Here is a 21,433-nt window from a genome sequence, read left to right as displayed (position 1 = left end):
TCCCTCACCAGTACAAAACGCCTCAGCTTTTGGACACAAACGAGATCATGAGCATCCTGGAATGCCCCGTAACCTCCACCATGGAGGAGGAGGGACGGCTAGTGGGTCTTCTTGCTCATCCACCTGCCTTGCTAAGGCTTCGATTTCATTCTCCCTCAGCACCTCTCCAGCTGATGGCTGTCTAGTCTTGCCTTGACTATCTCCAGCAATGGCAATTTTCCAACCCCTTCGGGCAGCATGTTTCATTGTTCTAGCTGCCCTCCTAGTTATGAAGCTTCTCCTAATCCTTCCACGACTCCTCCCCCCACACCTCTCCCTCAGATCAGAAACTTGCTGCTGAAATTCCGGGCAAATATCTACTTGAGAGAAAATGCCTTTGATGAAGTCTAGAACTGGTGCTTGCTCTATAGTTTTGAATTCAAGTGGCAGTCCCACTTGTGTTCCATTGAGCCACTTTGTACCTGTCTGAAAATGATTAGCCCATCATCGCATCTGTTGCACTTCTTCAAATGTGGATCAAAACCCAAAGGCATTTATGTAGATAATCTAACCCTGACTAGTCGTGATAGGAAAGTCCAGTTTGTAGTAGCAGCGTTAACAGCAATTATTTCTATGCCTCCCACAGAGCATTGCTAATACTAAATTAATCCTCAAAAAGAAAAGGAGAACTTGTGGCACCTTAGAGACTAACCAATTTATTTGAGCATGAGCTTTCGTGAGCTACAGCTCACTTCATCGGGTGCATTCCGGTGAAGTGAGCTGTAGCTCACGAAAGCTCATGCTCAAATAAATTGGTTAGTCTCTAAGGTGCCACAAGTCCTCCTTTTCTTTTTGTGGATACAGACTAACACGGCTGCTACTCTGAAACCTAAATTAATCCTGTGTCTCAGAGACCAATTAAATTGCCTAGTCCAAGACCAGGGTGGGATCATCCCCTGCGGTATATTATCTATGTACCTCTTCATCTGTTTATTTCAGTTTATGAAAACCTGCCCAGCCAGTACTGTGGGCGCATGTCCAGCAGTTTATGATAAAAACTTCATCACCCAGTAGGACTAATTTTCAAAACATAAGGACAACGCTCTCCAAACTCCATCTGTATCTCAAGCAAGGCTTTGCCATCACTTCTGCCCAAGTACTGCGGCTAAAATAAATGGGCCTTACACATCTGGGCTCTGATGAACCAATCAGGGATGTAAATTTCACTGCCAAAGAGATGATAAAGTATACTACTAAAGGGCTCTTAAATCTAGCAGACAAAGACATAACAAGACATCGTGGCTGGAATTTGGAGTTAGCAAAGTTCAAGTTGAAGTAAGGATCCAGACTTTTAACAGAGAGTAATTAACTCTTGGGACAGCTTGCCAAGGGATGTGGTAAATTCACCCTTTCTTAGAGTGTTCAAATCAAGATTGAACATCTCGCTAAAAGATCTGCTGTGGCTCAACTAGAAGTTATCGGGCTGGATGCAGGAATCCCTGAATGAGGTTCTCTGGCCTGTGTTATCCAGAACGTCAGACTAGATGATCATAATGGCCCTTCTGGCCTTCAAATCTATTAATCTCATCTCCAAGAAGCATCTGCCTTCAATCCGCTCATGAGTAAACTGGGAAGAATTTTAGCTCAGGGCCCTGAGAGGATGCTGCCTGTCATGATAGCAGTGGGGAAGGGTTTTCTCTAACGTAACCAGGACCCAACTCATTTAAGGATTCATAGGTTGCAACCAAGAGAGGACAGGTCACAGAGCATGTAACACGCATCCTGCGAGCAAAAGGAAGTGGCGGCAGCCTCCGGAGAAAACACAAATGATTAAAAGCACTCTTGGCCACTGCTGCCATCCGGGCATCCAACCGGCCTTCGGCTTGCAAAAAATGGGCACATTCCCTCAACAGAGGCAGCTGATATCACCTTCCCCAATTCCTTCAGTCTTCCCCCTCCAATCTGGGTTAAGACTGAGCCAGCTTGCCTTCACTCCCAGCCAAGGGGATCCTACAGTGTCCCTCTAGGGCAATTTAAGATCACTTTGGGCTTCTCTGGCTGTACCATGCTGGGGAGTTGGTTTATTACTGGCTGAGAAGATTGAGTTCCACCTACTGAATAGCCAGCGTCACACTGTGTCCCTCCCATTGGGTCATTCTTTGGCTGATACAAATTATTGCCCAGATCCTGTCTGCTAAAAAAAAAAAAAAAAGTTAAGCTGCTGGAAACCTTGTTGCTAACGCATTTCTCTATTCAAATGCTAATCAGTGCCTGCCGATTACAGACTGTGGGCCAGATATACAACATCCCCTCCCCCAAGCTCTGTCTCTCTCCAGCCAACAGCTGAGAACGTTAAAGCAGGGATGGTAGAGAGCCATGTAGAGCCACTTTGTAAGCTGCTCCTCCTAGTCAATTACTCAGCGGTTCTAGGGCTTTTACTGGGTGTTGTCGGAAGCCAACACTCTGCAAGGGCATAGTATGAAAGATAAGCCTTTGCAGGCTTCAAGGTAAGGGTCTCCTTTGTTTCTACTGTGCTCAGGGCCTGCTTTGAAAGCGATGAAAGTGATTCTCCTGAAGTTCCTCTCCTTGGGCGTTCTCAGCACCATTGGGAGAGTTTTGAGTCACACAAAAGTCCTCTCTTGCACGCTCTCAGTGTCTAGTTTTGCAGCTCGTTCTTTCCTTATGTTGAGACCAGCAAATTCGATTCCAAAAGGAGCTGTGACAAATTCCGTGGATTCCTTGTGCAAGGGATTCTTCCACACCTTTTATTTTAGCTCCCAGGGGTGTGATCCCCCCGGGGCCTTGGTTGGAGTTTGGGATTTGAACAAAGTCCAAAGGGCCAGCCCATCATAAAGTCTAAGCCATCCCGGTTTCCTGCCAGAACCAGAAATGGGCTGAAGGTCACTGAGGGTACGTCTACACAGGGTTTCGGAGCCTGCAGAAACGAGCCTCTGAGCCTGGGCCGACAGACTGGAGCTAGCAGGACTCGTGCTAGTGCTCTAAGAACAGCTGTGTAGACCGTGCTGTGAAGTGGAGTTCGGCCTGGAGCTCAGGCTACGAAGCCTGGCCCAGCCCAAGCAAAACTTCAATGCATGGTCTAAAAGGCTATTTTTAGAATGCCAGCCAGAGCTCCATTAGTAGCCTGAGTCTGTCAACCCAGACTGGGAGGCTCGCTTCTGCAGGCTCCAAAACACTGGTGTAGACAGACATTTAGAGGCCCCAGACAGCCCAGAATTCAGTCCCAGGCTCATCCCAAAACCCCCTGGCCTCCTATTGCCTCGAATCCTGGCCATTCGCTCATCGCAATATCCAACCCCAAGCTCGCCTCAGAACCCAGCCCTGCTCATTCTGAAGCCTGGCCTGGCTCTCGGAGACATATATGTGCCGCCTGTGAACTTTCAGCAAGCCTAGGTCAAGTGTTATGTTTGTAAATGTGAGGGGATGTGACTCACCACTGCGGCGCCTCCTGCTGGCTGTCCTGGGGATTAGCTCTGCTAGCCAATGTGCCCTCTTCTGGTGATGTCTCACCACCGTCACATCTGCTCCTGGCCCGTGTCTTCTAAGGACCACGGCATCCTTTTCAGGACACAGCCCTCTAGCTGTGCCACACTCTGTGCTCCCCCCTTCCGGGGGAATGTACTGTAGTCAGACGGTCCAGCCACTTTCTCAGTGGTGAGTGGGAGTGAAGGGGGAACCTGGGCCCGCCCCACTACTCCAGGTCCCGGCCCAGGGACCCTGTAGATGGCAGCCATGCGCTGCGCCCCCTTCAGCCTCTCCATACCTTTCCCTGGGCTTCTTCCCCGCAGACCCAGCACCTTCTCTGACCTTATCTCAGGGCTTCAGCATGCCAGTCTTAGCAGGAGCTCACTCTCACTCACCTGATCCTGCCCAGCACTGCTCATTCCAAGGTGCTAGCTTTCCTCCTCCTCCTCCTCCTCCTCCTCCTCCTCCTCTTCCTCTTCCTCTTCCTCCTCCTCCTCCTCCTCCAAAGCAGCTGGTCGTCCCTCCTTGAGCTCCAGGAAACAACTGGAGCTGCTCTGCCCTGCAGCTCTTCTTATATGGGCCTGCCAGGCCCTGACTGACTGTTCCTCTGAGCCCTTCTCTGATTGGCTGCCTCCTGCGCAGTCTCCCTAGGGCTCTTTTAACCCCTTAGAGCCCAGTGTGGGGCAGGCGCCCCATCACAGAAATAAATTCTGAAACCAGCCATAAAAGCTTTGTCCAGCTCTAGCCTTGATCCTGACAGAGCGTGTTCTTAAGTAGAGCTGAGTGAATAATTGATTGTTTTTGGTTCAGTGGCCAAACCAGAAAAACTGGGAGGGCGGGAAAGAATTTGTTTCAGATTGACCGAGAAGTTTTGTTAAACCTGAAATGAGTTTTTACGTATTTATTTTTCATTTTGCTTATTTTTTGGGGTGGGGTGGGGATATCCTTTTTTGTTTGATTGCTTTTGTAAATAATCTAGCAAAATTTTGAAATGAAACATCATCATGAAACCAAAAGTTGAAACATGTAGCTTAGAAAGTGTTGAAACAAAATGTTTTGTGTTAATTTTCTCTCTTTTTGGCCAAAACTATTCACTGAATTCGACCCAAATTCACAAGTGGCTTTGGTTAACCTGAATCTGTGTATTATGACAAGTGAATAATTCGTCTGAAAAATTTCAGCTGTTCCTGAGATGGCTATGCCCTGGCCTCTTGTGCTCTTCTCCAGACATGGCTTGATCCAGCCACTTTGCAACCAGTTCCTCCTGCTCAATCACCAGGAGACTGTATCAATTTCATTGACATATTCCAGAGTGGAAGGAAGAAAGGATTGTAAGTCACACCTCCAGGCTGCAAGGGGCAAGGGTCTGGATGTGGAAATCCTCTTATGGACAAGGTTGAGGAGCTCTGCTTTGTGTCTCTATATCCTCTGCTAGAAATGTGCTTCTCAGCTGGAGGTTTGCACCGTCAGAAATGTACCATATGGTTCCGAGGCTCATCAAAGGCTCTTCTGGAGAAACTCCCCTCTCTCCCCTCTCCCCACTGCCAGCCGGAGCTTTCAAAAGGCTTTTCAGACCTTCCCAAAGAACATACTGTTGTAGGTAATTAGTAGTCTGGGCCATGTGTCCGCCTGGCATATCCCAGTGCACGTCAGAGCTAATTCACTCATTTGCTGGCTACCTGTCTTTCTGTTAGCTGACTTGGTAGCTGGAGACATTGCTTCAGGGTGGGAAAACTCAGCCAGAACAGAGTGCGCGGTTGTGGGCTGAGCATTCAGGGCTACAAGGCCGGTCTCTGCGTCAAATTTGGAAAATAGAGTATCTGCTCCTAGGAACCCAGTTCTAATCATTGTGAGTCCCTCTGCAGGGGCCCCCCACTCCCAGGCACGACGTCCCTGCTCCACTTCACATTTAATGCTCTCTGCACTTTTTAAAGGCTTTGATGAAATGATAATTAGCAACGGTTAAAAGGGAAATTAGAGTGTCTTTTACAGGGAACGCTACATAAAGTGTAATAATTGCTACAATAAATTCTGTTATGAAAACTGCAGAGGACCTTAATTAATTCAGGCATAAAACATCTCTAAGCTGTCCAATGTCCCATATACCATCCATCAGCAATCCCACACCCCACGTAGCTCATCTGCTACCCACCATCCTGTCTACCTTCCGTCAGCTACCCTGCTGCTCATATAGCATCCCTGGACTGTCATCAGCGACAGACCTTATCATGCACCTTAAATGGTTTTCAGAATGGCCCCCTGCCCATTCTCCCCCAACCGATCATACAGCAGGTGCCTTTTTAAAGAGAAGAAGCTGAGTTATCAAGCAGGTGGAATGAAGGTGCAGTAGCCTGGAGGATTCTGGATACTCATTCTGGCTGAGCCGTTGGCTTCCTCTGTAACTTTGGGGCATGTAACCTGGATCCAAATATTTCCAGTTGAAGCCAAGGGGGGGGGCCTGCAAGTGCTCAGCACTTAAAACCAGGCCCAGGGTGTCTGAGGTTGGGCACCCATGACACTGAAGCCCCCGAAATCAGAGGGCACGCTGGAAAATTTGGGCCTTGCGCTGTTAGTGCTTCAGTCAAACACAGTTGTGCAACATAGTGAAAACCAGACAGCTTGCTGTGAACAGGTGTGGCATCACCAGGCTATGCAGGAAGATGAAATACTAACCAAAACAATGAGGAGAGGCTTGCCATTGCGTCAGTAGAGTCCTGGCTCCCAATTGCTGGTGTGCCTCCTGGTGCTGGCACATCAGGGTTTGCTGCTTGGTATTCTAGACTCCCTTTCCTTCCTTAATGATGAGCCTGTATGATGGGCCAAGTGCATCAACGCTGCCTACCTTTCTTTGCTTGCGCACAGTCCCACCAGCCCTGGGCTCTGGGCTTCCATGAGCCTGGTAGGTTGCATTACAGGCCGGTGAAGAGGAAGCAGCAGTCGAGCTGGTTGGAAAATGGATTTTCTGTCCCATGAAACTTTTTGAGCTGTTGAAAAATATTTCATCCCAAGTTGGGACAAACACCCAACTTTTAAAATTGTTTGATGAAAAAAAAAATCTGGAAAAAACCCTGTTTTGGGTCCATCGGCCCATTTTGTTTCTCTAAAGTTGAAACATTCAGCTCTGATTTGATTTCAACCCTCCCAGCTGGGAGAGGGATACACAATTTTATTTCCTCAGAGCAACAAGCCCATGGAATGTGTCAGGCCAGGGAAATGATTCCATCTTTTTGAATTATTGGCACTTTCTGTTTCTCTTTACCCATCTTCCTGGCTCTCCCTGAGGCCTTAGACTTGGGGCCAGCACCAGAGCAGTTTGCAGTGGGATCACACAATTCTCTCCTCAGGTTTTGCTTTGCTATGGATTGGTGGGTCTTTCCTCCTGCCCAGAAACTCTGCTAAGACACTATGACACTAAGTAGCAGTGGCCATCTTATATAAGCATCTCAAGGTGTCCCAGGGACACAGAGACCGAATTTTAATCATTTCCATGGGGAGGTAAGAAGAAAAAGGACACTGGAACTAACCACTGATCCCCATTAGTCTTTTTGCAAAGAGCAAGGGATGTTTAAGCCCCCGCATCTGGGCCACTAGTCAACTCAGTTAAGTCTCTTCAGCCTACTAAATTCATCTTGAAGATCCAGTTGGATACGATATTCTTCTGCACTGTGCATATTAAACTGGTGTGCAGCGTGGCCCACCTCAAAGGCAGCTGCGTCAGCGACAGGAGCCGTGCTCCTTATATTTAGTGTATTTTAATGGTTTTCATGTGATCTGGGGTGGAGTTGACATGCATGCGGGCTGGCTACCTCTGTCTGGCCACACAAACAGGACAGCAAAGGCAAGCTTCCCCCGGCTGCTCCTCTCCCTGGCCTCTGAAAACCACACTTTAATTGCTGGCTTGCATCACCTGTTCAGATGACTTGGCTGGGTCTCAGGGTAGTTCCCAATTCTTCATGTCGCTAGAGTGGCGAGTTCATACTGAGTGGCTTGTTCAGGTTTCGGTGCTCAGAAGACACCCAGCACAGGAATGGCTGGGACCGTTTCAAGTCAAGCTTAAAGTATATTAGCAGAACTGAGTTGTTGGGGGCCAGGCCTAGAGTACTGGGGGGTGCTAAAGGTCAGGACTGAGGTGCCTTGGCAAAGCTCTTGAGCTTGTGTGGAAGGGCAGGTTTAAAATAACAGGGTCCTGCTGCTGAAGGTGGCCTTAAATAATACCCAGATCAAAGGAGGTCTTTCCATTGCAAGAAGGGAGGGGAGTTACTTACTACATTGACGTATACTTATCCAACCATCTGTGCCTCTTTCTGTGAAGTATCGTAGATGTGGACTTGGTTTGCACTGAAATCAGTGGCTTGTGGTACTACAGCATATTGTGAGATCTTGTCTTCGGACTGGTGTTTATACACTGACGCTGTGCCTGTCAGCTGGTCACTGAGGCCTGGTCTACACTGGCGGGAGTGGGGTGGGGATCGATCTAAGTTACACAACTTCAACTACGTGAATAACGTAGCTGAAGTCGACGTACTTAGATCTACTCACCGCGGTGTCTTCACTGCGGTAGGTCGACTGCTGACGCTCCCCTGTCGACTCCGGCTGCGCTTCTCGCTCCGGTGGAGCACCAGAATCGACGGGAGAGCACTCGGTGGTCGATTTATCGCGTCTTCACTAGATGCGATAAATCAACCCCCGCCGGACCAATTACTCCGGAGGTAAATGTAGACATGCCCTGAGTCACATTCATGCAGAGACGGGCTGCAAGAATGATCGGGGAATGGAGAGCCTAGTTTGTGGAGGAGCTTGGCTTCTTTAGCCTAGCAAAACAAAGGCTGAGAGAGGATCTGATTGCTCCCTGTAAATATGAGGGAGAAGAGCTAATTAAGCTACAGGACATTGTTGGCACAAGAATAAATGGGGATGATCTGTCCAATTGTAAATTTTGTCTGGAAATTAGAAGAAGGAGTCTAACCACTGGAGGGGTGAGATTCTAGAACAGTCTCCCAATAGGAGCAAGAAACCTAACTAGTTGGAAGATCCAGCTTGCTAGGTTAATGAAAGGGGCTATATGACAGGGCTGCCTGCAATAGCAGGGGACTGGACTCACTTCCCCAGGAGGTTCCTTCCAGTCTTAAATTCTAAAGTGTCTTGACAACCATGACAGAGTGAGGAGTAGAACCCATGGCAGGTGGCTAGATTAGATAGGCAGACATAGCTCTAAGTTTTTGATTTGTGGCTCTCCCCACAATGTCACGCACAGGAAGTACCCTGAAACACCACAGCTTGGTGTGTGGATATGATTCTTTCAGTCAATACCTCTGAATAATGGCACAAGGACTATAGAGTGGATCTGGATGCATGTGACCTACATGTACATCTTCTTGCCTTCTCCCCTATTTTTCTTCCTCCTCATGACCTGAATCATCTTTCCTTTCTGTCCACATCTCTTCCAGACCAACCCCTTTTCCATGGCAGGTGGTTTGCAGAGAACTTCATGGTGCTATTGTGTCTGGGAGAACCCATTTTATTCTAATGTTTGGGTGCTTTTTAGGGCTGATAAAGGGTGAAAAGCATCTCTGTTAAAAAGCGAAAAAGGGGGAAGCTCCATGGAATGCCAATTGAAAATATTATCCATGCATGTGTTTCCATTCACACATGATTATGAGAACACGCCACAGATTATGAAACCCCTGGCAACCCCTATAAAATATACTAGAGCATTCCACAATATGTTTGTAGAAACTTCAAAATGCCATTCGTGGGTTGATTGCAATGGTGACACACTGGCATAAAGTTGCACTAACATAGTGGTGGATCAAGCCCCAAAAGTGTCATTTGGAGACAGTGGAAAAACTGCTATTGATTTCAGTTTTGCAGAATTGAGCCTTTAATCATCACAGGTATCGTCAGTAAAAAAAGCAATTACATTTATGAGATGTTTATTGGGTGTGGATATAGTTATAGATATATAGAAATGGACTGTGCCCCTTTAAATACAGCTGGTGAAAAAATGATTTTTATGCAAAAATTTCTATGGAAAATAAAACTAAATATTTTTTTTCAAAATGTTCCATGGAAATGTTTGATTTTTTTTTTTGGTGGAAATTCAAATACTGAAAATATTCATCTGAAACCTGAAATATTTTGGTGTTCAGTATTTCATGGAAAAACTGAAATTTTCCTGGCAAGCAGCCATTTTTCCCCAAAAAAGCCTCTTGTTTATTTGAAAAACTAATTTTCTTTCAAGAAAGAATTGCGATAGAAAATTGTCGCCTAGCCGTATCTTTAAAACAAAAAAGACAAGAAGAAATCTAGTGGATGAAGGGTAGTGTTTGCAGGACTAGCAGTAACTTTCTTTTTTTCCTCTTTCTCTGTCTTTTTTTCCTTTGCTTTGTAGCAAGAAAAACAGCAGACACCAAACAAGAGACCCTGGGAAGGAATCAGGAAGGTCCACTCACCTCCATCATGGGTTAAAAAGGACATGGAACCTTTACCACAATCTCCCTTAGAACTAAAAACTGTGGAGTGGGAGAAAACAGGTGCCACCATACCTCTGGTGGGACAAGACATTATTGACCTTCAGACAGAGGTCTGAGCAGAAAGGAAAAAAGGGACTTTTTTTTTCTGGAAAAACGAACAAAACAAACAAAATTTTAAAAGCTGATTAAATTCAATCGAAAGTGAGTGTGGAAGAGTGTTTGGTTTCTTTTGAAACCTTTGCTAAAAAGAAGTAACTTTTGTACTGTTCTCAGCAGAGAGGGGGAATATTACTTTATAGAACTTAGTAGCAGTAGAACAAAGCTATCTTCCCTGGGTAGGCCCAAAGAGGACATGAGCCTGTAAAAGTAAAAGGAGGGGGAGTGGGTGGGGCGGGTGGGGAACAAAATCAACACGACACTTTAGTGGCGAGAGGATGACGGGGAGCCATCGCCAGATATGTTGAGTCTTCCTGCTCTGGAACTGGGAGCAACGAAAGGACACTGGGAGCAAATATGGCGGCAGAAAGGCCAAGAGGATTGGGGTTGTCTGGGGGGGGAACAAGGAGCAGGGATTAATTCAGTGGGAACCCAGCCAGGATGCTGGCTGGCCAAAGGCTGCAGGGGAAAGCTCAGCATTGGCTGGTCTATGATGTCCCATTGCATGGCAGTGGGAGGGAGAGAGACAAATCCTGCTCACTTCTGTTCCCCCCGGCCCAGCTCTTCGGAGAAAAAGGGAACTGGAGTTACCAAGCTGTTTCATCCTGTGGTCAAGAAGACCACTGCACTCCAATCTGGAAAATTAGGTTCTCAGCCATGGATCTACACAAGCCAGCTCAGAGGATGCTGTGGGGGAGACGCCGGATATAGTGGTTGCAGCATACGGCTAGCAAGAGCGGCGTGGTGGGTATTTCCCCCCATCCCTCTGCAGAGGACTTCTTTGAACTCTCTGAAAAGTGGGATGCACAGAGTGGGAAGAGAGCTTCTCTTAAGTCAGCAACAAACCCATTCATCTCGTCTCCAGATAGAGACACTAAAAAAACAACAAAAAGAATGTAGGTCATTTCATTGACTGTTAAAAACAGAGATAAACTCAACGCGAACCTTGTGTAAAGGTTCATATGGCCTCATTGTCTTTCCCTTTTTTTTGTTTGGTTTGGTTTGAGACTCGACCTATTTCCAGCCACCTCCCCTGGAAGCCACAGTGACCTGTTTATATACCTGGAGACATTCAGTATACGGAGACTATTGCCATAGGACATTGAGACAAACTGATAAATGAGTAACATACACTTGGAAAAAAAAAATCTATTTTTTCTTCTTCTTTTCTTTTCTTCAATAAAAACAGAACTTGAAACCCAAGACCTTTCCTTTCTTTGGCTCTTGTCATTTCAAATATCTTTCTGTAGCTTGGTTCCATGCACATGCGGGGCAAGGATGTCACTTTCCAAACGCTGAGTGGGAGTCCACTGTGGAAAGATTGGGATGGTGAGGAACATATGGGCCCTTGTGTGCAGTAAGTTGGAATGTTCTGTTTTATTGTATTCAAGTCACTGACTGGTTATTCTCCTTACACTCCACCCTATCTTCTCTACTTCACAGAGCTGGGAAACTGGTTTCTGGTACTAGTGGAAGGAAAGGAAATAGGTAGAGCTGGACACAAAATGGGGACATTTTTTCATTCAAAATTGTGCATCAATGTTATTTTCATGAAAAATTTTCCTCAATTTTTTCATGAAAAAAGTTCATCAACATTTTACACACAAAAAAGTCCAATGGTTTTTGCACAAAACATTTTTGTCCCCCAGAAAGTTGTCCAAATTTTTTCATCTGAACATTTTAAACAAAATAATTTCTATCCGCATTTTTCCATGATCAAATGTTGATGTTGTTGTTTTTATAAAAGACTTTAATCGGAAGTCCTCACGTAACATAATTTTCACCAGTTCTTTTCCCACAACGTTTGTTTCACCAAAAATGGTCATCTCACTTTTGATCGATTTCCACCAGCGCTAAGCACCTAATTGTGAAACATCACATTGAGCCAAAACAGCAGCTAATCTAGATCAGGGTTTGATTTATGTGTGTTTGTGTGTGTGTTTCTTTTTTTAGGAAAAAGCTAAAGACGGGAACAGAATTTAAAACAATCAATGACATCAAATTGTGCTCCCCCCGCCGACAGCGGTTGCTTGATATGCAAGCATTTTTTAAATTTAATTTCAGGCCACACGGTTTAGTTTTTTTAAAGTATAATGGCATTTATCTTGTCATTAGCTGTATAATATTAAAAATAAAATGAAATTTTAAAAAATTAGAAAATCCAAATAGTAAAAAAAAAAAATTACTTATAAAAACTGTGATGTAATTGTCAGATTTTAGATTATTCTATGAAACAGGAAAGCACAAAGGCCTCCCATAAATGCCGGGTTGTATAATACTGTAATTATTATAATTACACATAATGAATTTTAGCATACAAATATCTTTCTACTGTGTTTTAATTCTTTTTTCCCCTTCCCTACACAAGCAATCTCTCCTCCCTCCTTCTTCCTAACCTTTCCCACCTGCTCCTCTCATTCCAGTCAAGCTGCAGGACATTAACAGTGTTATGTAATTACAGAGATAAATGTTTGTTTAATAACTGTTGATATTCTACTTTTTCTGCTCAATTTCTCTGGTTAATACTGTTTTCTCCTCACCCTTCTCTGCCCCTCCCATTTTCACCTCCCTTATTTCTGTGTTCGTCAGTTTTTTCTGTACAGTTTTCAGAGCACAAATGAATGTGTCTTATTTCTAATAAAAAAAGTGTAAACTCTGGTCATGTCTGATTTTTAAAAGCCCGCTTTCACATCTTGTATTAAGGGCATCTGGCATATGAAGGTTAGGCACATACTGGTGGCCAGCAGAGAGTTGCAGGGATCAATCCTGCTATTCTTTCACAGGCAAAACTCCCACTGGCTTCACAATGTAGTTTAGGATTGCGGAATTTCACCTATAGACAGTAAGGGTCAAAGAGTTTGCTTTGCTCAACCAGTTTAACCACCTCTAGCACCTACCCTCTGTGGGACAATGTCCCGTGTTCTCCCTAAATATCTTGCCATATGTTGCCTCAACCATGTCTCCTAGGAATCAAAGCCACTATCCAGTTGTTGTTACCATTAAGAGCATCATCCTAGTCTTTAGCTTGAACTTTTCCTTCCTTAACTTACAGCCATTGCACCTCGTCCTACCATCTTCAAAGACATGGCAAGGATTTGTAAGTCTGTTAAAACTTCCCAAATACATAAATAGTAGAAGAATTGAAACAAAGCCTCATAAATACAATAGACGTGGGACTTCTCTAAATAGGGCCCAAGTCTCTGTTGCTTTGCACCTTGTGTCACTGTTAACAGCTATGCAAAGCGAGTTGAAATTAGGTTCTTCTTCGAGTGATTGCTCATATTGATTCCAATTAGGTATGCGTGAGCCATGTGCACAGTCATCAGAAAGCTTCCCCTAGCAGCACCCGTCGGGTTGGCTGTGGAGCCCGCTGGAGTGGCGCCTTCATGGTTCTCAGTATATGACCCAGCTGACCCGGCACCGCCTCAGTTCCTTCTTACCACCAGTGACGGTCATTGGAACTGTGGCATCTTGCTTTGCAAGCTCTCCATGTTTCTATAGCTTCTGATCGGACTGCCACACTCCTGGAACTGTCAGTGGACGCCCCGGTCACATTGCCTCTCCTGCCCGACCTGATCACTCAGGACCATGGTCGTCTTCATCACCCCGACCTGCAGTCCCTCCACCTCACAGCATGGAAGCTTCATGGCTGAGCCCAATGGAGCTTCTGTGCTCAGAACAAGTAAGGGAGGTCCTACCCAGCAGCAGGAAGCCCTCCACTAGAGCCACATATCTGGCAAAGTGGAAAAGATTTACTTGTTGTGTGACCAGCGTCATACACCCCCTCTCGAGGCACCTGTACCTCTCATTTTAGAGTACCTTCTGCACCTGAAACAGCATGGCCTGGCAGCGTCCTCCATAAGGGTACACCTCGCTGCTATCTCCGCCTTTCACCCGGGAGTGTCTGGATGCTCCGTGTTCGCCAACCCTGTGGTTGGTCAGTTCCTCAAAGGTCTGGAATGCCTACATCCCCAGATCACACAGCCTGTCTGTACCGCCCCCAGCCCTGCCCCCATCCCTTACACGCAGTTGTCTGCATCTCCTGTCTAGGGGGGTGTGACATTACCCTCTGGTGTTATCTGGACTAGTGATCTGCTAGGTCACTCCAATCCTTGACTCTGGGAGCCAGCCTTACCCTGCACTGCTCAGAGAACCACCACTCCTAGGCTGTTCACACACAGCCTCTGGCTTGTAAGCTGCTCCTTGGATTGTGCAACCAAATGACACTAGCTATTATCTCCGGTCCCAGACACAATCAGACACTCTGTCTTCCAGTGTCCAGTTATGTCCACTTGACACTGCAAGCGTATATGAGTATGTCAATTTAACAATTAAATTGATATGTACCAGGCTTGTTATCCCAAGGGGAGCTCTGACACGCTTCAAATCAAATGCACTGCTTCAGGTAGAATAAACAAACGAATGTATTAACTACAAAGATAGACTTTAATGTTAATTTTCATAACAAGTTGGATTTGGTCAAATGAAAAAAAGCAAAACACATTCTAAGCTGATCTTAACACTTTCTGTGCCTTTACACACTTAGATGCTTCTCACTACAGGCTGCCCGGTTGCCCTTCAGCCAGGCTCTCCCCTTTGATCAGCACTTCAGTTGCTTGGTGATGATCTCTGTAGATGGAGGTGGAAGAGAAAGAAAGAGCATGGCACATGTCTCTCCCTTTTTTCATGTCCTTTCTTCCCTCTTGGCTTTGCCTCCCACCCTCTTCAGGGTCAGGTGAACATTACCTCATCACAGTTCCAAGCTGACCAAAGGAAGGGTGGTGACTCCCTGGAGAGTCTAACAGATTCTTTTGTTGCTGCCTAGGCCAGTGTCCTTTGTTCCTGTGAGGCTGTGCTGGGTTTGTCCCATACATGCCTTGATGAGGTGTGAACTGCCCCTCTGCTCTTAGAGAGTTTTCCTCTGGGCTTGCTTTAAGTCATAATGTTACGTTTTCAGCCTTGTAACTATATACATGAAATTATAACGTATAACATTACTATAACAACAATGCTCAGTACATCATGAGCCTTCCAAAGACACCCGACATGACAAACTTTGCACTGGATACCACACAATCATATAAGGATGAACATGTGGATGCAGGGGGTTCCCCTGAGGTACAGAGCATCACAGGGGGTGCGTGCTGCTTGAATGGAATAACACAACCAGGGAGAGCTGCCAATGAAGCTGGTTCCCACCCCAGTGGACAGGGCTGTGGGCGGTACAGCCTTGCCAGAGGACCTGCCAGCATGGGGCGCTGGCTCCTGGGAGTGGCGGCCCCATGTTCTGCTCCTTTCACCGCTGCGGTTCCCAGGAGAGCCCTGCAGTTCTGCGGATACTGAGTTATATCCACAGATATCGGCATCCATGGGTATAAATTTGTATCTGTGCAGGGCTCTACATACTGCGTCAGACCAAAGTCCATCTAGCCCAGTATCCTGTCTTTCAAAAGTGGTCAATGCCAAGTGCTTCAAGGCAAGGCAATGAAGAATCAGAGCCACAAATCAGGTAATACCCAGGTACATACATTCAACCCAGTGGAAACACCTAGAAAGTAAATATAACAAGTTCATTTTCCAAACAGACTCGAGCACTGACTTGAAAAGAAAGCCAAGGCAAACCAATAAACATGTGGCCGATGTGTAGTCATGTTGCTTAATGCCTGTCTGGATCGTGCTCAGCTTCCACAGTGTTACGGGTGACTGTGAACCTCTACGGAACAGAATCGTAATAGTAATAGCGAACAGAAATCAACTCTGCAGCCGAAGACGCAGCCATGTAAATGAGGTTGCAGCAATCAATTGCTTGCGCGACCGGTTTTGTTCAAGCCCTGTGACTAAAGTGGTTTTCTATTTCGGAGCAGGAAAGACGTTGGCATGTGGATTTCTCAACCGAAACCAATCAACGGGGCATTGCATGTCAGTGCTCATGGAACACCCCCCAACCTCTGAATGACTTGGGTTGCATCCAGGTGGTCTGAGCGACCCAGACAGACAGAAAAGGCAGTTGAGTTTCTTAGCTGATGGTGGTGTCGCCTGCCATGACTGGGACTGACTAGTGGGGGGGGTTGTTTTCTTTTGGGGCGCCTCAGAAAATCAGGTCATTAGCGAGTGTGAGGTTATCCCGTCAGCTGAGACTGACCTTTACATTCCAGGGCAGGGGTAAAGACCTGTTAGTACCCAGCAGCTTGCTCTGAATATGCAGACAGTGTGAGTAGCATTGTAGTTACAGAGATCATTCACAGAGACAAGGAGAGAGAGAGAAAACAAGACCTTGGGTCCTTGTTTGTTCATGATAATAGCACTGCAGAGAAAGCAGATCTGTTTGGGGAAGGATGATGTCATGGCTCAGGCACTGGGCAGAGACCCAGGAGATCTGGATCCAGGGCTTAGCTCTACCATACTGTTGCTGTGGGTGACCTCAGGCAGGCCACTTAGGGCTAGATCCACAAAGGAGACTTAGGCTCAGTGGTTCAAGGCCTGACTTAAGGAGCTGTGCCACCTAGTAGAATTCGGCATGGGGACAGATGGGTGCCCAAGAATGGGAATGACAGAAGCTGGCATGCTGAGCGGGGAGCTGCTGAAGTTAGCCCATAGGAAATGCCTAAGCCTCAAGCTTCAAAGGTTAGGTGCCTAACTCCAGACTGGAGGGAAACGCTTCCCTTTGCTTTGGACTCACAGCAACGACCCCCTCCTGGAATCAGGCACCTAAGCCAGGCCCACTGATAGAGTTTCGGCTGGTGCACAGGGGCCCACGCAAATTAGAAGGCCGGGGCATAGAGGTGCTGGACTGGTCCGGAGTGGCACTCCGGCACCTGAAATCCAGGCTTGAGTGGTGCAGCCAGCACTTGGCGCTCAGGCTTACAATGCCACTGTAATTTGGCCTGGCTGCCCCTCCGTAATGCCAGACAGAGGGGTGGCCGGGTCAAATGTGCCCGGTCACACCACCAATATTCCCTTTACGCCGTACGCCCGTGCAGCAGTAACCACTTCACACGGCTGGGAGTAAGGCCGGCACCTGCCTTCCAGGCCCTCCTGCTGGAATCTGTGGTGACTCGTCTCGGCGCCGGGGACCCTCGAGACAGCAGGGGTGGATGAGAAATGGGGTGGAGGAGGAAGGGGCCAAGGCTGCCATTTAGGTAGGGCAGGGAGGCTGCTCATGGTCCTGTCGTGAGCTACCCGGAGCCAACTGGCAGAGGCTGGTCCCAGCCGCCAGCAGCAACATCCAGGGGCTGGCGATGCTGAAATGAGCCCCCAGCAAGACAGCCCAGTAGGGAGCTGTGGCATGGGGGAGGGATGGGCAGACAGGAAGCCCACGTTGGCACCGCTGCTGGGACGCCGTGCTCTCCTGCCCACTCAGGCAGGTGAAAACCTGCACTGGGGGCCATTTCTCTGTTCCCCTGCCACTGGCTGGGTCAGCCTTTTCTTGCAAAAGAAGACAGTAGCCATATCCATAGCCCAGTGGCTAGCACGCTTGCCCAGCATGTGGGTGATCCAGGTTCAACTCTTCAGCCTGCCCAACTCAGAGCAGCAGCCTGAATCTAGGCTTCCCACTTCCCAAGAGAGTGGGGTACTTGGGGGTTGGGCTTCTCTGGCATGCCTATGTTGAAGTGGTCCCACAGTGTATGAAGTACTAGTCACTGGGCGAGAGAGAGAGTAAGACTGACTCTGTAGTCTGGAGATCAGAGCTCTGCCCTCTGAGGCGGGAGAGTCAGGTTCAGACCCCTGCCGTTCCTTCTCTAGCCGCTGTGCTTTGAGCAGCTGATCCTGCCCCTAAGCTTAGCCAGGCGCTGGCCCTGGCCCTGAAGGGGAATGCCAAGGTTGTGAATCCCACCAGCGTGTAGGCACTTGGTTCCATCAGGTCGTAAGGAGGCAGCTGTGTATATGCCCACGGGCAGAAATGAGGGGGCTTTATCTGCAGAAACGTAGGCAGGGGTACGAGGCAGTGAAATGGCTTCTGAGGCTCTGAATTTTGGTCTTAGGTACCTAAATCCCTTTGTGGATCTAGCCCTTAACCTTGCTGGGCCTCAGTTCTCCCATCTGTAAATTGGGACCGATACATTCAGTCTTACACCTTTTATTCATCCAGTCTGTCAAGAGTGTATCGTCAGAGCAAGGATCGGCTCTTGCTAAGTGTTGGTGTATTATTATTAATCGTTATTATTTGAATTATGGGCCCAACCAAGCACAGGGCCCCGTTATGCTAGGCGCTGCAGAAAGGAAAGAGAAGCTATTGCCATGCAGGCCAAGCTTTCTAGATACTGTTATTCTCTATGGGAGAAATTCTGCTGTGCTAACGCAGTCCTTACTCGGGCAAAGCCCCCATCGAACTCCTACCCACAGTTGTCCAGCGAGCGTCCTCTTCAGGCCGGTCCTAGCTCCACAAGTGCTGTGGAAATTTGCATCTGGGAATTACGGAGGCGTGTGACTGTCATGCCGGTCCACAGAGGCTATGAGACGGCTGTAGCAGGCAGGTGGGGGGGGGCGCGACCCAGAAGTAGGCTCAAAACCATCACTCCCTGCAATGCTGGGCGTTTGTGCTGGAATTCTCCCACCCAGCCCGAAGCTCAAGTGAAAGGAGAGACAAAGTGGGCGATTGACTCAGGGCCTGGACCCAGGTCTCTATGTGAGACGCATCAGGGCAGAGGTATTTTCTCTGTAACGGAAAATGTCAGCTTCAAAGCTGTAAATTAAAACACAGCCCTGTGCAGAGCCCTTGTGACACGCCAGCGCTGTGGAGAGAGAACAATAGACCATGCTGGCGATGCAAATGAAGGGAGTGATTTGCCTGGAAAGGCGGTGGGAGGAACTGAGAGAGGAGGAGGATGCAAGAAGGAAGGGAGGTAGAAAAGAGGAATGCAGAGGAGCGCCCAGTCAGTGGAACTAATTCAATTAAAAGACAAATTGCCACCTCGTGGGCTGAGGTTTCATCCTAGGGATGGGCAATCAAAGCAGCTGTGTTGAATGGCTCATTCGAGTGCATTGACTTTGATCAGTTGCTGGCTACAGCGCAAATGTAATTGGCAGCTGCTTGCCATTCACTGATGTTATGACCGGCTGTTAATAGGGCCTAGAGAACCGTGCCAACGTCAGGGCTCCCTCATGCTCGGAGCGGTGTTTGCCCATCGTACGAAGCAGCCCCGTCCTCAGTGGACGTACCATCGAAAAAGGCACAAGATGGGCGGGGGCGGGGGGGGTGGTGGTGAACAGCAATGATGTGACCGGCCCTCACCAGATCAGAGCTGGGAAGAGCCCACAGGTCTCCTGACTCCCTGGTTGGCTCCCTATCCACTAGCCCAGTGTTTCTCAACCTTTTTGATATCCGGGACCAGCTTGCTGCCTTCCTGGGAGATCTCAGGGACCGGTGCCGATCCATGGACCGGTTGTCGCGAAACACTGCACTAGCCACACTGCTTCTCAGCCCCATAGCCTCTCTGCTCTTGCCTTCCTTCCCCACCTCTTCAGGACTCTGCTACTTGGGCTAGCTCCTATGTAAGGCCCGTTGGGGGTTGGTGAAAGGGTGATAGACACAGACGGCCTCTGTCCAGTGAACGGGAACAGCCCAGGCAGCGGTGAGGCGAGTGCTGGCCCCCTTTACATCATGGACGTCTCCGTCCCCTTCTCCTGGCGAGGCTACAGACTGCCATTGAAGAGTCTCCTACAGCCATGGCCCTAACCAAGCTATGGCCTTTAACACGGCCTGTAGAAGTTCTGGGTTCTGTCACTACTGGCCCCTCCAGGGGTGACGCCTCTGACACGCGTTCCTCACCCTGCCTGGCCAGCTCTACGTAGCGTGGAAGGCTCGCTCAGGCTCCGCTCATACTGTGTATAAATAAAGTCTGCTGCAGTTTCCACGACATGCATCCGATGAAGTGAGCTGTAGCTCACGAAAGCTCATGCTCAAATAAATTGGTTAGTCTCTAAGGTGCCACAAGTCCTCCTTTTCTTTTTGCGAATACAGACTAACACGGCTGTTACTCTGAAAGCTGGAATGACCGTTAGCTCATAGCCGGACTGGCTTTGTGCTATCGAGTCGGCGCTATCTGCAGGGACTGTACACCTGTTACTGCGGTCGCTAGTTGCTGCCACCTGCCAGGGAACCTGTCACCGGTGAGGGAAAGTGCTCACGCCTCTCGGTTTGGTGAGTGTCTTCTCAGCTGCCTCCTAGGGACCAAACCCTGAGCTGGTGTAAAGGGGAACCGCTTCACTGACATCCTCAGCTCCCGCATTGGTAAAAGGGGGCTATTGACTCTTCAGTTGGCTGGCATCGTGTATTGACATTGTTCACTCTTTAGGGCAAGGACTCTCTTACTAGGAGGCTGTACTCCTGTACGGGACTCTGTTCTGAGGGGTGGAACACCGAGCGCCCTCTGGTGGATCAAGTGGAAGCTAGAACCAGTTGCCATGAGCGGAGAGGGACCACCCGCCTGAGGGACCGAGCAGATCCGACATGCTCCGGCCTGTGTGTGAGCCACGTTGAGCCCACGTTGCCTGCTACAGGTGGCCTACCCGGTGACTGACCTTCCAGCCCTGAGCCCATCACCTGGCGAAGCCTAAAGTGTGATACATACATTACATAAAAACATGACAAACTCCCGTCCACGTGGACTTAATAGCGAGCAAAATCATCCTATCAGTGGAAAACAATAGAGACTGTGCTAATGAGGAGGAGGAGGATGGTGGTAACAGGTTCCCACCAAAGGGACCAGCCCATCCTACAGCACTTGAATGCATCCAACACAACGCTACAGCTAAGCCTCCAACGTGACCCTGCACTGCCCCAGTCTCCTCCTAGGATTACCGCCCCGTCCCAGAGAAAGCCGAGCTCTCACAATGCAAAGAGCGAGCGGGCGAGCTCTGTATAGTTCAGGTGTGAGTGTTTCAAGCACATCAGACCAGTGCCGTGTGATAGCCTCTCCTTCAAGTGGATGTGTCAGGAAGATGCGAGGCCAAGCACACTGTGTGTGCAATGGGCTCTGCAATAACGAAGCTCCACTCTGAGACTGAAAGCACCCAGCTCAGCTCTCCCTTTGCTATACTAGGGTGTGACTGCAGCTCGTTGCTGGGCTTGAGGTTATTTTCATCCATTCTTCATTCAGAATTTCACCTCCTCATCCCTGCTCCCACCGTGAGTTCGTACAGTACGTAGGACCAACTCCAAAGCCCACTGGAGACACTGGAAAGACTCCCATTGACTTGAATGGGCTGTGGGGTCAGGCCCCTAGCTTTGGTGATAGGATGCTGCTATCCCTTTAAAAACAGGGCAGGCTGGGAGCTCTCTTAAAGCTATAACCTAAGAGTGGGCAGTGAGAAGGCACGATGGTGAAGGCAAAGCCTACAAG

General features: G+C 48.2%; 1 protein-coding gene across 4 annotated transcripts in view; it reads left to right on the top strand.

Annotated features, from left to right (window-relative positions):
• The window catches only part of ADGRB1 (adhesion G protein-coupled receptor B1), a 372,262-nt gene extending 361,953 nt beyond the window's left edge, over window positions 1–10,309 (top strand). For all 4 annotated transcript variants that reach the window (XM_073329984.1, XM_073329983.1, XM_073329982.1 and 1 more), the window contains one exon: window positions 9,854–10,309. In XM_073329984.1, the coding sequence (XP_073186085.1) occupies window positions 9,854–10,051 (198 nt within the window). In that variant the 3' untranslated portion in view covers window positions 10,052–10,309. The remainder of the gene's footprint in view (window positions 1–9,853) is intronic.
• Window positions 10,310–21,433: the final 11,124 nt, after the last annotated feature.

The sequence above is a fragment of the Lepidochelys kempii genome, chromosome 2 (assembly GCF_965140265.1).
Source record: "Lepidochelys kempii isolate rLepKem1 chromosome 2, rLepKem1.hap2, whole genome shotgun sequence".
In the NCBI taxonomy this organism is placed as follows: Eukaryota; Metazoa; Chordata; order Testudines; family Cheloniidae; genus Lepidochelys; species Lepidochelys kempii.
Note: the sequence above shows the minus strand (reverse complement) of the source record. Positions and strands in the feature narration are given on the sequence as shown.